Here is a 15,257-nt window from a genome sequence, read left to right as displayed (position 1 = left end):
AATTCTTCAAAATAATGCTAATGATTTAATAAGATTATTCTTATAGTGGTCTATGACAGTGATAGAGATTAGTATGATGTAAGATCATCCAGTCGGTCAAAGTTTATTTCGGTCAAAGATCAGTATAGGACAAAACGATTAACCATCTGTTTAAAAGTAAAAGAGGAGGACCAAATACAAAACACAAGCCGAAGGAATAATACAGATTATTATCTATCTTAGAATTTTAGCTCTATGTCTTAGTTTTAGACAAATAACACTGTTTCTTAGTTGCAGAGACACAGTTTACATTGGTAATAATAATGATAATATTCTGCATTATTCCTTTAGCAGATGTTTTACAAGCAGTCCTCCTTTTACTTTTAAACACTTAGTTAATTGTTTTGTTCTATACTGGTCTTCCAGTCAATAACTTTGACTGACTGACTATAAGACTATCCAATTCAGCGTAAAGTAGTGAAGAAACTGTGCAGTTATAGCTCTAATCACCAGCTCCAGGACTGCATGTAGAATAATTCCCTTATAAAATAAATACAGGATTTAAAGCAAAAAGAATCGAAGAACTGCAAGCCCTATAGAGAGCTGAACAAGCCTTTTGCCACATACGGTCTTTTTGTGGCACGAATTAGGAGTCTCCAATTAACTATAGTTACCAGCTTTGGAACAAGGCAAGTTATTACATTGGTTTACTCTCTTGATTCATTCCACTCCCGATCATCATACTTTCTTAATTCACACTTATTAAACTGAAACACACTTGCTGACCATTGGCTAATAATTGGCAATTCTTGTTCAAAAATCCAATCCTGCACCACTGCAAATTTTCAGATATGGGAGGGTTCAAGAAAATGGAAGTGCTTTAAGATGCAGTTGCCAGCACATGATGGATACAGACATTGTTACAGCAATTCAATAAATTCCCCAAGATAAGGCTTTGCAAAGTTAGCTTGGGATAATATGGATATCCACCACTTATTTTTAAATGATATCCTTTCAAAATTCCAAACTCTCTTCACTTTTCTCATTATTTCCTATATACAGGAAATTACACCTCTCTCTATGCTGGTAGGCTAAAAAAAAAATACAGGAAGAGGCAGCAACTCCTACAAAGTTGAACTACAAATCCTTATTATTCTTACTTGTACCAGAAGGGAGGTTAGCTGTTGATTCGGTTTTGGGTTTCGGGGGGATGATTCTGTACTTGTGAAAGTCAGGTTCATTTGACACCAGTTCTTCAAATCTCTTTGTACTGTTCATGGCACAGCGGAAGTTGATTTTCCATTTACTAGGAGTTGATATATCTTCATTATATTTTTTGCTAAACATAGCCCATGCCTTTCCACATGAAAACAGAAGAAATAAAGAGATGAAAATGTTAGAACAAAAGATACCTCTCCCTTCAGAGAAAAGTCAGGTTCCACCTTGCCTAATTCCTGATCCAACTAATCAGGAATTGGGCAATCAGAACCTAATAAAAAAACTAATATTCCAAAACTTGGTAAAAGGTAAAGGCAAACCAAAGGGTGAACTAGAGATGTTATTTCACTGTGTAGTTTGCTCATGGGCAGCCTTTCTCAATTTAGTGCCCCTTCAGATGTGTGTTAGAGCTGCAGTTCTCAAAAATGCACGTATCCAACATCTGGAGATTGATGCATTGGGGAAGACTGCTCTTGTGCAACTAACTTTTCTTTAAGACAGTGTTGTCCAAACTTGGCCACTTTAAGATGAGTGGACTTCAATGCTGGCTGGGGAATTCTGGCTGGGGAATTCTATGCTGGCTGGGGAATTCTGGGAGTTGAAGTCCACTCATCTTAAAGTGGCCTAGTTTGGACAACACTGCTTTAAGAAGTAACTGGGAGATGGAGAACCATACCAGGGGGAGATGTGGTGGTAAGAACTTGCATATTTTGTTACCTGTTGCCATCTCAAAGGAATCACGTCCATTGAGAGTGATGCCTGCTACTCAGAATGGGAGAAAAGTTTCCACTGGTGCCAGTAATAGCTCTCCTCCCATTATAGATAACAAGGGTGTGCTTGTGGGGGTTTCTGAACAAAACTAGTGAGGACAAAGATAAAAGCCTTACTCAGAGATGGTCTTCATTAAACTATCAGGCATTGTGCAGCTACTCCAACCCGTTCTCCTTTATCATAAATAAAAAGGAAAAAATATGCAGGAACAATGGAAAAACTGCAAGAGCAACCTACGATGGAAGTGTCAATTTATGGAGCCCCTATAACTTCTCAAGATTGCATAATAAAAAGCCCTCAACAGAAACTGCCCTTAATTTCCAAGTCAGGTTTCTCAAAAAAATTCTTTGGAATCCATGGCATTACTTACATCCATCCACAAGCATTTAAAGTAATCTGTTGCCTAAAAGGAACCATGGGATGCTATACATACGCAGGGATATTGGAATAAAAATGGATTCTTCACTGATATAGCAAAGAGCTTTTTAGAAAAAATTGTTATGTTGGTCTCTTTCACCATCAATGAATAGGCCTAAACTCTGAGAGCTTGTATCATGATCCATTTAAAATATTAGAAGCTTGTAATGGTTACAGAAAAGAGTACACCATCTGACATAGAAAGCACATACATGTAATCATTCTGAGCAGAAGATGTTCATACCCTGAAAATCTCATAATCATCTGCCACAAGAGTCTTCTTTGAAATATGTTTCCAAGGGATACGAAAGGTTGTGCGGTTCTCGTCTGTCCAGTCCAATCCCCTGTATCTTCCACTGTTGATCTGTTCAATCAGCCAGTCAAAAAACCCAACCTTTTTAGGGCCCCTGAGTGAACAAAGAGAAGAACTTTACTTCTTGAAAACTGTAGCCAAAAATCACAACAAGAGTAATGACTGTTAGTCCACATGCAGGGTGGTCTCCAAAATCTCTCATTGCAAGACTTCAGGCAAAACAATAGTACCTGTAGTTAAAAAAAAGTGCAGTGTTCACAATAGCGTTTTCAAGTACAGATGCCAGAACATTTTTCTTCCTGAATTTCAAAAAATGCATTTTTTCTTGTTATAGCCTGATTGGATCATTCCATTAAAGGTCTCTCTCAAACCAAGCTTAATTCCTGGTGATGCAACAGACAACATCCATTGTTCTCTTGGTAACAACACAGAAGTGGTTTGTCACCGACTACTTTGGAATGTTTTTCAACTTTCTTATCTAGTCTAAAGCCCTGGAATCTCCTGGTATTCTCTCACCTGCATACTAAACAGGCCCAGCTTTGTTAAACTTTTTCAAGATCAGCCAAGGTTAACTAAATTCTGCCACCTATTCTTTCTTCATCCTGATCCTTAATGTAAGGTTGAAAAGTGCCAAGAGACTAACATGGCACACTACAGCTGTTAGATGTCAAGTTTATTTTGAAGCTGTACTTGAATTTGGTGTTTACAGGTAGTCCTTGCTTAACAACCATTCATTCAGCAACCATTCAAAGTTATGACAGTGCTGAACGAAGGGACTTACGACCTAACCTGAAGTTACAGCAATCTGGGCCCTTGGCAATCAATTTGCCCTTATGACTGGTTGCCAAGTGCCCCATGATCATGTGATTGCCATTTGCAATCTTCCCTACTGCCTGCGGTGAAAGTCAAGGGGGAAGCTGACAGGAAAGGTTGCAAGCTGTTACTGCCTGCTCAGAGGACTCCCTCTTGTCTCTGCCTGAAAAAGCTCCGTGCCGAAATCCAAGCAGGATTTTGGTATAGGGCATTTTCAGGCAGCCCTTAAAGCTCCATGCACTAAAGGCCCTGTGCTGAAATCCTGCTTGGATTTTTGGCATGAAGCTGTTACAAACAGCTGCCAAATTCCATGTGCTAAACGCTGTTGCACGGGGTGTTTAGCACACAGAGCTTTGGGGGCTGCCTGAAAATGCCCCATGGCAAAATCCTCTTTGGATTTCAGCACGAAGCTGTTACAGGCAGCCCCAAAAGCTTCATGTGCTAAATGCCCCCACGGGGGCTGCCTGTAACAGCTTTGGAGCTTTGGGGGCTACCTGAAAAATCTTTGTGCTGAAATCCAAGCAGGATTTCGGCACTGGGTGTTTAGTGCATGGAGCTTTGGAGGTTGCCTGTAACAGCTTTGTGCTGAAAATCCAAGCAGAATTTTCAGTCACCAAGAATGGGGGAGGGGGAGGATGGGCGCATGGGGATACGTGGGAGGGTTGGGTTGGGTCAGGTGTGTGAGGGCCTCAAAACCACTTGGATTTTCAGTCTCAGCCTCTCCACTTGGGCTGAAAATCCAAGCAGGTCTGAGGCCCTGGTACCCCCAACCCGCACCATTGTGCATCCAACCCACCCCGACCCTCCCATCGCTCCTTTCCCCACCTGGCAGCACCTGGGTCACCTGCCAGTTTCCCCACTGACTTGATTGCGGGAAGCCAGCAGGAAGTTGCCTCGCCTAACGACTGGGGCATTCACTTAACGACGGCAACTGGGACTGCTGGGATTGCAGTCGCTAAGCGATGCGGTCACGTGATGTTTCGCCTAACGACCGCATTGTTTAGCGACAGAAGTTCCAGTCCTAATTGTGGTCATTAGGCAAGGACTACCTGTACCTTGTGGATGTTATTTGCCTTTCCTGGAAAGTTTAACTACTGCCTAATTGCAGCAAGTGAGTGAGTTTGCTGGCAAAAGAGGGATAGATCATTCTTTTCCTCTATTTGCCTAACTGGATTTTTACTGTGGCTGTAGAAAAAGGCACTGTCATTCTCTGAAGCCCTCACAGACACCAAACTGCTAAAGTACTGGCAGATCCATCGCTCTTAGCAGCTTGCTGGGCCGAAATCAATTCTTAAATAAATACACACATGCAGATGTGCGTAGGCTAAAAGCCTAGCAGCTTTGCTGATTTGACATGATAGAGCTGTGCAGAAATGAATGGGGTGTTTGCTGAGCAACTTTCAGCAATTAGGAAGAAACTGTGTTTTTTCCTGAGCTAGTCTGGCAGTCACCCTACTATCAAAGCGAGAGACACACTTGATTTAAGGAAGTGTTGACAGTATTGTATACACTATTGTGCGCTCCAAATCACCTTCTCCCTTTTAAAGCCAAATGGCTGAATCCAGAGTGAAACTGGATTTAGATGAGTGGTAAATCAATCTTTTTTATATGAATAACTCCACCAGAGATAACACAGACAATAACTTAGAATCTTCCTAATCATTATATGGTTCAAGTATGTTAAACTGTACTAATTACATCAGTGCAAAATTATGGCTGTTGTAGATCCCCCCCCCACCGTCCCATAATGCTCATTCTCTAGTCCTTTTGTTGGTCTGAAACCCAACATTTCCAGCTGCTACTTAAAGTACAAATTGCTGTGTGGAGGTTGTGGGGCCACATTTTAAAGTATCTGCTTGCTATGATGCAACCTTCCCCACTCTAGTGTCATTATTGGACTACAACCCCCACCAACTACCTGACAGGAAAGCAATACCATTAGGCCCAGTGGGAGCTGTAGTCCAAGATACTTAGAAGGCACTAGGTTAGAGAAGGTTGCCATACTGTATATCATGACTCTCAGATTCACCTAAAATCTAATAGACACAAACAATCAGTGGTATCTGTAGGGGAGAGCAAACGCATCTCACCACAGGTGACAGGACTTGCATCCAACCTAGGGGTGTAAATGCAAAATGTCAGGGTGTAGTAGACACCCATGCTGGAATATTAACTTGGCTGACAAGTTTAGAGTATACTGTGTCCACTTTCTGCCAGTGTTCTGCCTAGAGGTCAGCACATAGCTGTAAAAACTACTATTTTGTTATTTGCAGACTTTGGTGTGCAAAGTTGGAATTCCAGGCACACTTACAAGGAAGAAAATGCTATTGAACTTACTTCCAAATACTTTTATAGAGGAGTCCTAGTCTTTTCTTGCTTTGCTGTTTTTCTTTTCTCTCTCAGTGCAATTTAGGTCAAAAGCTCTTATTCGCAGAAAAGAGAAGTGCCCGCCTTTATTGACAGATTTGTCATACTATTCACTAGCTGAAAGGCACTATGCAAGAATAAATGTAAGGATACACAAACTCAGTTCTTCCCCCCCCCCCCCGATACATACACTTCTATTATTATTTTTACAATTCTACCCCAGAAGCACTCACCCTTTATTTGCTAATGTTGCCATTGTGCAGCTGTCAGGTGAAATATGAAAGAATCCTCACTTCCTTATACTGAGTAACTTGTGGATTAATGGAAGAACCCCCCAAGAAGAACCTGTTCCAAAACAACAACCAGATGACACGACTCATGTTAATTACAGTTTTATGGACTTTTATTACATGTGTTTAATACTGCTTCATAGCCAAGTAGGCTTCAAATTCAGCTCCCGCATTATATTTATATTTTGTCACAGCAACATGGCAGCCCATTCAAAATAAACCAACAAAAACTGTAACATCATCCACCAAATGGCCAGTTAAATAATATGATCTTCTTTGCTTTGTGAAATACCAAGAAGAGACTCCAAGGTGTAGTGGTTTTATGTTTTTATTGAGCCTTGATGCAGCTTTAACTGGGGTTTTGTTTTAATGAACTTCTGTTTTTATTTTGTTCACTGCCCAGAGTTTCTTAGAGAGATGGGCAGGTACATAAATTGGATAAATAAATAAAACTTGGCATGCATCACATAGTAATAGTTAGCTCAGTGAATTTATCACTAAGGCAGATTAGACTCATTCAGTGAGTCCCAGAAAGCGCTCAGTCACAATTTCAACAGGGCCACAAGTACACTGTAGCTCGGGCCACGCTCTCTCAACAAAAAAGCCACTATACCTGCTCCAGATGGAATAGAGCAATCGAACACACTGTCCTTGCCAGTAGTGGTGATGATTCCTCCCATCTGTTCCACATATATCAGCCTTCTCCAACCATCAAGGTATTTTGAGTCCCTAATTCTCTGAATTCCTGGCCAGCCTATGTCACAGGGAAGCATAATTTTCCAGTGATAGGTACTGAGTTTTGGAGTTTCAAACAGGGACTTGGGTCAAATTAGAGGGTCTTCAAATGACTTTGAGGGGAATTGGACTTTGCATCAAACAAAGGTCTGACCCTATTCATCAGATCTATGTAGTCCTAATCTAAAATACACCATCCCTTAAACCTTGAATGATCGTCATCCCTGAACCAAAACATTCCAACCTCACACAATGCATACAGTCAGGTCCAGAAATATTGGGACATCGACACAATTCTAACATCTTTGGCTCTATACACCACCACAATGGATTTGGAATGAAACAAACACAATGTGCCTTAACTGCAGACTGTCAGCTTTAATTTGAGGGTATGTACATCCAACTCAGGTGAACGGTGTAGGAATTACAACAGTTTGCATATGTGCCTCCCACTTGTTAAGGGACCAAAAGTAATGGGACAATTGGCTTCTCAGCTGTTCCATGGCCAGGTGTGTGATATTCCCTCAGTACCCCAATTACAATGTGCAGATAAAAGGCCCAGAGTTCATTTCAAGTGTGCTATTTGCATTTGGAATCTGTTGCTGTCAACTCTCAAGATGAGATCCAAAGAGCTGTCACTATCAGTGAAGCAAGCCATCATTAGGCTGAAGAAACAAAACAAACCCGTCAGAGAGATAGCAAGAACATTAGGCGTGGCCAAAACAACTGTTTGGAACATTCTCAAAAAGAAGGAATGCACCGGTGAGCTCAGCAACACCAAACGACCTGGGAGACAACGGAAAACAACTGTGATGGATGACCGAATCCTTTCCCTGGTGAAGAAAACACCCTTCACAACAGTTGGCCAGATCAAGAACACTCTCCAGGAGGTAGGTGTATGTGTGTCAAAGTCAACAATCAAAAGAAGACTTCACCAGAGTGAATACAGAGGGTTCCACAAGATGTAAACCATTGGTGAGCCTCAAAAACAGGAAGGCCAGATTAGAGTTTGCCAAACGACATCTAAAAAAGCCTTCACAGTTCTGGAACAACATCCTATGGACAGATGAGACCAAGATCAACTTGTACCAGAGTGATGGGAAGAGAAGAGTATGGAGAAGGAAACTGCTCATGATCCTAAGCATACCACCTCATCAGTGAAGCATGGTGGTGGTAGTGTCATGGTGTGGGCATGTATGGCTGCCAGTGGAACTGGTTCTCTTGTATTTATTGATGATGTGACTGCTGACAAAAGCAGCAGGATGAATTCTGCAGTGTTTCTGGCAATATTATCTGCTCACATTCAGCCAAATGCTGCAGAACTCATTGGACGGCGCTTCACAGTACAGATGGACAAAGACCCAAAGCATACTGCAAAAGCAACCAAAGAGTTTTTGAAGGGACAGAAGTGGAATGTTATGCAATGGCCAAGTCAATCACCTGACCTGAATCCCATTGAGCATGCATTTCACTTGCTGAAGACAAAACTGAAGGGGAAATGCCCCAAGAACAAGCAGGAACTGAAGACAGTTGCAGTAGAGGCCTGGCAGAGCATCACCAGGGATGAAACCCAGCGTCTGGTGATGTCTATTCGTTCCAGGCTTCAGGCTGTGATTGACTGCAACGGATTTGCAACCAAGTATTAAAAAGGGAAAGTTTGATTTATGATTATTATTCTGTCCCATTACTTTTGGTCCCTTAACAAGTGGGAAGCACATATGCAAACTGTTGTAATTCCTACACCGTTCACCTGAGTTGGATGTACATACCCTCAAATTAAAGCTGACAGTCTGCAGTTAAAGCACATTGTGTTTGTTTCATTCCAAATCCATTGTGGTGGTGTATAGAGCCAAAGATGTTAGAATTGTGTCGATTTCCCAATATTTCTGGACCTGACTGTATGAACACATCCCTCAAGACCTTTTCAAAAGCTGACATTTCTTGCTGTACTTAAGGGCTCATCAGCCAAAACATGTGTGCCTTTAGATGTGTCAATCTGCCTGATCACCAGAATCATTGCTGCTGGATGTTCTCTTCCAGATTTCCAGAATTTTGGGGGGTAGCAGGTTATGAGGATTCAGCCATGGACTTCCTTTTGAACTCTTTCCCAGGGTGACCTGCTTGAAACTTACCTTGGTATCATTTTAATATGTGGCAAAGCCTTTTTTAAAAAAAAATCCCCTGCCTTTTAAAATGTGAAATGTTAATTAGGACAATTTCATGCTATTTTTAGGTTTTGACTGCATTGCATGTTGTATTTTCTCAGACTGAAAGCTGATCTGGAAAGAGTTGCAGGAGGGCACAATATAAATGTTTAAAGTAATGAATGAATGAACAAAACCTGCCTCAAATAGATGGAAATTCCTGTTTGGCATGATAGAAGCTCACACTGACAAGATATTTTTGTTTTCTACATAACAGACCCACGAGAGCTATTAATAAAAAGGTTTTGCAACCCCTCACACTCTTTCTATACCATCACTCACCCCTATCTTATTTTATTCCAGAACAAATCTGTGCATCAACATTCAGCCCCTTATATTCTGCACTTGAGGATTACAACAGCAGGCCTTTTGCTCTAAGATACCTGTGTAGCACTTAAGAACTGTAGCAGACAGCTAAGGCAACTTCACCATCACAGATGTTGATATGCAAGGGGTACATTTTGAGAAGCCTAAACTGTGCATTATGGAAAACCTGAAAGAAACTCCTGAAGCCTTTTGAAGAACCAACTATCCTGCTTTACCTGTCACCCCTTCCAGTCCAGATCAGAACTGCTCCCACTCCCAGTTTCAACCACCTGCTACTTGAGAATTCAAAAGGAGCCCAAATAGCAGCTGACCAGCACTGAGGAGGGGGGCAATGCCTTGCATTGTGCACCCCACAGACCTGGTCAGCAGTTAGTTGGGCTCCTTTGAACTCACCCATACAAAATTCTTGTGTAAAGCTGGGACCAGGTTTTGCAGCTACAGGTGTACCTACCTGTCAAAACTTGCTTCCTTCCCCTCTCCCTTCTTATGGCATCCCATACTCAGGAGAGTGATCACCCTGCCATCTGGTGATGTTTAGGGGAAGGGGAAGAAAATAAAATTGAGGAATCCACCAATCTTTTTTGTTGATCTGTGCTACACTTGTCGCAGCCACCCAGAACAGTGATTGCAGACACCATCTGCAGCATATTATAATAGTGCCAAAATATGCTTGATGCTTCAGGAGACTGAGTTCTAGGCCTCTCTTAGGCATGAAAGCTGGCTGGGTGACTTTGGGCCAGTCACACTCTCTCAGCCCAACTGACCTCACAGGGTTGTTGTTATGGGGAAAATAGCAGATGGGAGTATTAGGTATATTCATCACCTTGAGTTATATATTAAAAAGGCAGGATAAAAATCATCATCATATCACTGCCCCCCTTATATACTTAGACCCAGACATCTGAATTAAGCACATAAGTTACATCATTTGCATGATGTCATCACACATTTCATCATCCCCCTCCCTCAACATCCAGAGCTATAGAGGGAGATCAGAGATCAGCAATGGGAACAGCACATTTTACCTAGTATAGTTTTCCATCAGTTCAAATGCTGGTGAAAATAATTTTTAACTTAGCAGTGAAGAAGGCTCCAGAATCCTAATTCTATCCCAGAGCAGAGATTTATTGATTGCAAACTCACTTAATGCCCCATTCGTATGCACCTTCCTTAGAGAACAGCTTAACAGGTCTCCTTACCAGCAAGCAAGGAGTTTTCTTGCATGAGATCTGCGGAACTATATAAAGTAATACTGCACATTGCAGGATTCTCCCCCGCCCCATGGTTCCTTTACTATCCCTACTTGCATCTCATCTCTTCTCAGGTGTTGGCGAACTGCAACCACGGGGCAAGCCCTGTACGAATCTGCTACATAAGCACTGCTGGGGAGCCAGAGACACGCAAATCCCACTTAGTGCTTCCTGGCCGCAGGACATGCCAAATCTCTACATCTGCGACCCCGGAGGACGCGGGGGAGGGGTGGGTCAGGTGTGCAAAGATATTGCTCCCATGTTGTACCCCCCGGCTCACGTTTGCAAATACATCTATTTTCAAGAAGCCTTTTTTATTTTTAATAATTTGATAATTTGATGCTGTCCGGCTCAGCCAACCCACCCCTTTCCGGGGTTCCTTCAATGAATTGAAGCCATTCCCTAAAAAAGGACAAATTATTACCTTTTTTTTCACTACCAGAGAGCTCCTCTGACGCCACACCTGAAAATGAAGAAATAATCACAGGGTGCCGCCCCCTGCATGAACTTATATTACAAATCGGAGGGCAATTTCATTGGCCGATGTTCGTCCACTGACAGCCAATCAGAGAGAACCACCTTTCGAACGGACACGCCCGTGGGGGCGTTCCTTTCGCTGGTCACAATCGCCGCCAAGACCCATAGTTCGCGGCCGCGAGGAGATAACTGGATGGGGTTCCGTTCTTGTAAATCATGTGACCCTCACGAAAGTTTAAGTTTCGTTTCCATTGGACCGGCCCTTCCCAAGTGAGGGCGATCCCGCTAAATCCCCAGGCTTTCCAGGAAGCTATACACTTTCATTCGCCAGCTGGGTTTCCTCTGGAAGGCGAGTGGATTTTTTTGAGGAAGCGAAACTGCAGTTAGAATTGCTTTTTAAGCAAAGTGTGAACAACACATGAAAGAGAAAGTACGAGGTTTTCCAGGTGCATGGCCTTCCGCAAATGAATACCCTCCAACTTTGCTGGACTACAATTTCTGTCATATCGAGCCAGCAGGTTGAGGGGGATAGGAACCGCGGTCCGATCAAGATCCTTGACAGAACTGGAATGCAAGTGGATTTAAAACGAAAAGTTTCAGAATGTAGTCGAATTCAGTACTGAATGAGGCAAGGTCCAGTGTGTGTGTGTGAGAGAGAGATTTATTAATTTGAATAAATGTACTGATTATATCTGGCCTCTAAACTAAGGCTGTAAGAAAAAAAAATAAAAATGAATGAAATCCATTTCAGTGCAGAATTCTTCTTTAGAAAAATTTACTCCATTATGCTAACTTTCTGTAAACAGATGAGGGCATCTCTGCAGAACAGTGTCCTGGAGAGGAGGGCAATTGAGGCCATGCAATCGAAGTCCCATCCTCTCGTGTTGATATCACGTGCATATACAAAGGCAGGGGGAGGGGGCCTCGATTGCATGGTTGCAACCACCATCTTGCCTCTTTTTAACATCCCCACCCCCAAATGCCACTTTGTTAGCACTTCCCATTTTAAGTACCCCTGTTCTGTGCTCATGCTGATGTGACTCTAAACTGGGTTAAAATTCTGTCAAGACTAAGATACTTTGGCAACAGCTTGCAAGGGATTAAGTCTATATACCTTGGTAGATATGGGGTGTGTGTGTGTATATTTATATAGCACACATACACATAAGGTATATACAAATATACTGTAAAGTTAGATTGAATTAATATCAGAATGAACATACATAGCAACACAATAAGCAGCTTAAAAAAATTATTTCTTACTGCTGTGTTTCTTTCCAATATCTTTTAAGTCCATGATTGTTACAACTGCTGTAACAGTACAATCGCTGCAACTCTTGCCATTGTAAATAAAAGTTTGCTGGTTTGAAAGCCAACAGAAGTGCTTTTTAATTACTATTATTTTTATTTCCCTTAGCTGCCTATTTTCCCTGTTTTTTTTAGAAAGAAAGAAAGAAAAGTTCAAGGAAAGGAAAACATAATTTAAAAAAACAAAACATTTTTGCCAGACTTTGAACTGGCAACCTTCTATTTGCAAGACAAGAATTACACTGATTGTGCACTCATGGTTAAAAAAAAAAGATATTTGAGTACATGGTAACCATTGATACAGTTGAAGGGTCATATGAAGAACAGAAGCATTCTTGGAAATGAAGATGCCTCTGTTCTGTGCCTGCATATCAGTCTATAGTGATACCATACTTCTTACGAAAGACAGAATTAAACTCTGCAATTTGCTAACAGCAGATGCAGTGATGGCCATTAATTTAGATAATTTTAAACCAAAGATTAGACAAAATCATGGAGGGTCTTGCAATAATGCCACTAGTTTTAAACAGCTGTATGCTTTCTAAAAAGGCATCAGTTGCAATTGATGTCCTCAAATGCAGCTGGTAAGCCATTATGGGCTCTTCCACACGTGCCCCATACATTTTGCAGTTGCTCTTTTGTGGAAGACAGTCCATTCCATCAGGTAGATAGTGACCGATGAAAGTTTATGTAATAACTTTGTTGGTCTTTAAGATGCCAGGAGACTGTTTATAATTTGTATTGCAGAAAACTAACTTGCATGAATAACATCCTAAATCTTTAAGTATGTCGGTTTCTTCACTATCAGAAAGAACAACTGCTAATTCTTTGTTGATTCTGTTTGTGTGATTGGATCACTTAGTACTCTTAGCTAGGGTTAGTGGTCTATTAAATTACAGCTGGTGAGTACTAAAGCACCCATCGTGGGTTACAAACTACAGTGGCTAGGTTCACCCATCTTGTTAAGCTAAAAGCAAACCAACAATGGGTTTTCATCAGTGCCCCAAATTATGACTTAAAGCTTTTATTTATTATAGGCCAGGAAAATCTTCACCTATTTTATTTCTGCATAATAAGTAATTGTTAAGTTACTGGAGCAAAAGCATTTTTAAAAGGCAGTTGACCATTCTCAGACTCAAAGCAACAGTTTATTCTGTGATCTGAGTGAATTCTGTTTTTACCTAAATGGGACTACCCATCCCTCAGCTCTATTGCCTCTGCTTTTTTTTCCGTTCTGTGGTTAGTGGTCAGATCAGATGATAGTCTGACAACTTTGAAAAGATTATCAATAGCTACCCACGCTAAGTTTCTTGTTCATAGAAGCAGTTCTTGTCTCTGCACCATCTGAAGAAGTTAACCATTGCCACTGAAGAGGCGGAAACAGCAAGATGCAATCAACTAGATGTGACTGACCTCATGTAACTTGGTAAGAGTGTACTTGCAGATTCTTTATTTGTGAAGGACTCCAGAGTTTATTTTGAAAACTATTTGATTCACTCTTACTGTTTAGCAGACAAACATGTCTTTCTCAGAGTCACTCCTTTGCAAAACAATTGACAGGACTTTTACAAATGTTGGTTATTTTCAAAATGGAGACGTGGAATAGTCATCCAGTGTAATTATGGGGCTGATTACATTTTAAGTGTGCATCATAGAGACAGGCAATATTTTGAGTTGTCAGAATTAAGGAAAATTCATCACAGTTCACATTTTCATTAAAATACTCAGTATTTTAATGAAAATGTGAACTGTGATGAATTTGGCAATATCTTTTTTTACCATGAAAGAATTTACAAACGTTTTACTTTTCCAGAACTCAAAATCAGATGCAGATACATTAAAACGGAGGGTGCAGAGGAAGCAGAAAAGTCCAAACATTAGGCCCAGAAATCATTGTAGAAAGTTCTGTAGTTTTGACTCCAGTTTCAAGATAAAGATGATAGGTTGAATGAATTATCACTGATAGGTGTTGCAAGGCAAGGTTTACCTGTGGCTTTGTCCCAGGAAGTCATTTCCATTTCTGAAAAGGAAAAGGGATGCTTCTCTTTGGTGCCTTGGTCAAAATTCATAGTCAGCAAAAAGCAGAGATGAAGAGGGAGAGGACTTGGACTTTTCATTAAGTTCATGTAGTACGCTAGATAAAAAATGTCAGTTGAAGCATTTTAGTGGTTAGAGAAACTCATGATGCAAAGTTCCTTGTGCAATGCTAGAAAATCACTTCTCTTTTTTGGAAGACACAATCTCAAATGGATAAATGCAGTGATTCCAACACATTTCTATGGCATTTTCATTGACTTAATAGGATCTTTTAACGATACCAACTTTTTTATTTAAAGTACTACCCAATTTTGTATGAATGTTGGAAGGCAGCCACCTACTAGGCTGGTCAATGATCCCACAAAAGGTGGAGCAGGACCAGAGCTTCACATTTCAGCCCCATCAGAGCTGTGAATAGCATCAGGCCACTGCCTGTAGGTAGACAGTAAGTAAAGATAGGGCAGAGTTGGCAGGACAAACATGGGAGCCCAATCAATGGCACTGGAAAACACCTTGCTCAGGGTATCCTAAACCATGATGGGTAATGCTAGTGTAACCTCTGTGTGAGCTCTTTAAACTTTGGTTGGAAGAAACCTTAATAAATACAGAAAATCAATAAACATTGACTGAATATTTTTGATTCAAGCCACAGCTGTACTAAACAATATAGCACCTGCTCACATTAGGTAGAAGTGCAAGCAATTTGCTTAATGCAAAAACAGTACAGTGCATCAGTCCTCTTAGTCCAGTA

At 41.2% G+C, this 15,257-nt stretch overlaps 1 protein-coding gene across 2 annotated transcripts in view; it reads right to left on the bottom strand.

Annotated features, from left to right (window-relative positions):
* Nucleotides 1-11,158, bottom strand: part of IRF7 (interferon regulatory factor 7) — a 36,851-nt gene extending 25,693 nt beyond the window's left edge. For both annotated transcript variants that reach the window (XM_088146107.1, XM_088146108.1), the window contains exons 1-4: nucleotides 11,109-11,158; nucleotides 6,112-6,223; nucleotides 2,630-2,792; nucleotides 1,140-1,335 (exon numbers count right to left, since the gene is read on the bottom strand). In XM_088146107.1, the coding sequence (XP_088002233.1) occupies nucleotides 1,140-1,335; nucleotides 2,630-2,792; nucleotides 6,112-6,134 (382 nt within the window). In that variant the 5' untranslated portion in view covers nucleotides 6,135-6,223; nucleotides 11,109-11,158. The remainder of the gene's footprint in view (nucleotides 1-1,139; nucleotides 1,336-2,629; nucleotides 2,793-6,111; nucleotides 6,224-11,108) is intronic.
* Nucleotides 11,159-15,257: the final 4,099 nt, after the last annotated feature.

The sequence above is a fragment of the Python bivittatus genome, unplaced genomic scaffold (genome assembly GCF_059951505.1).
Source record: "Python bivittatus isolate LINGU-HERP-01145 unplaced genomic scaffold, Pbiv_v1 ctg000480_np1212, whole genome shotgun sequence".
Lineage (NCBI taxonomy): Eukaryota > Metazoa > Chordata > Lepidosauria > Squamata > Pythonidae > Python > Python bivittatus.
This window is presented reverse-complemented; position numbering and strand designations above follow the sequence as displayed.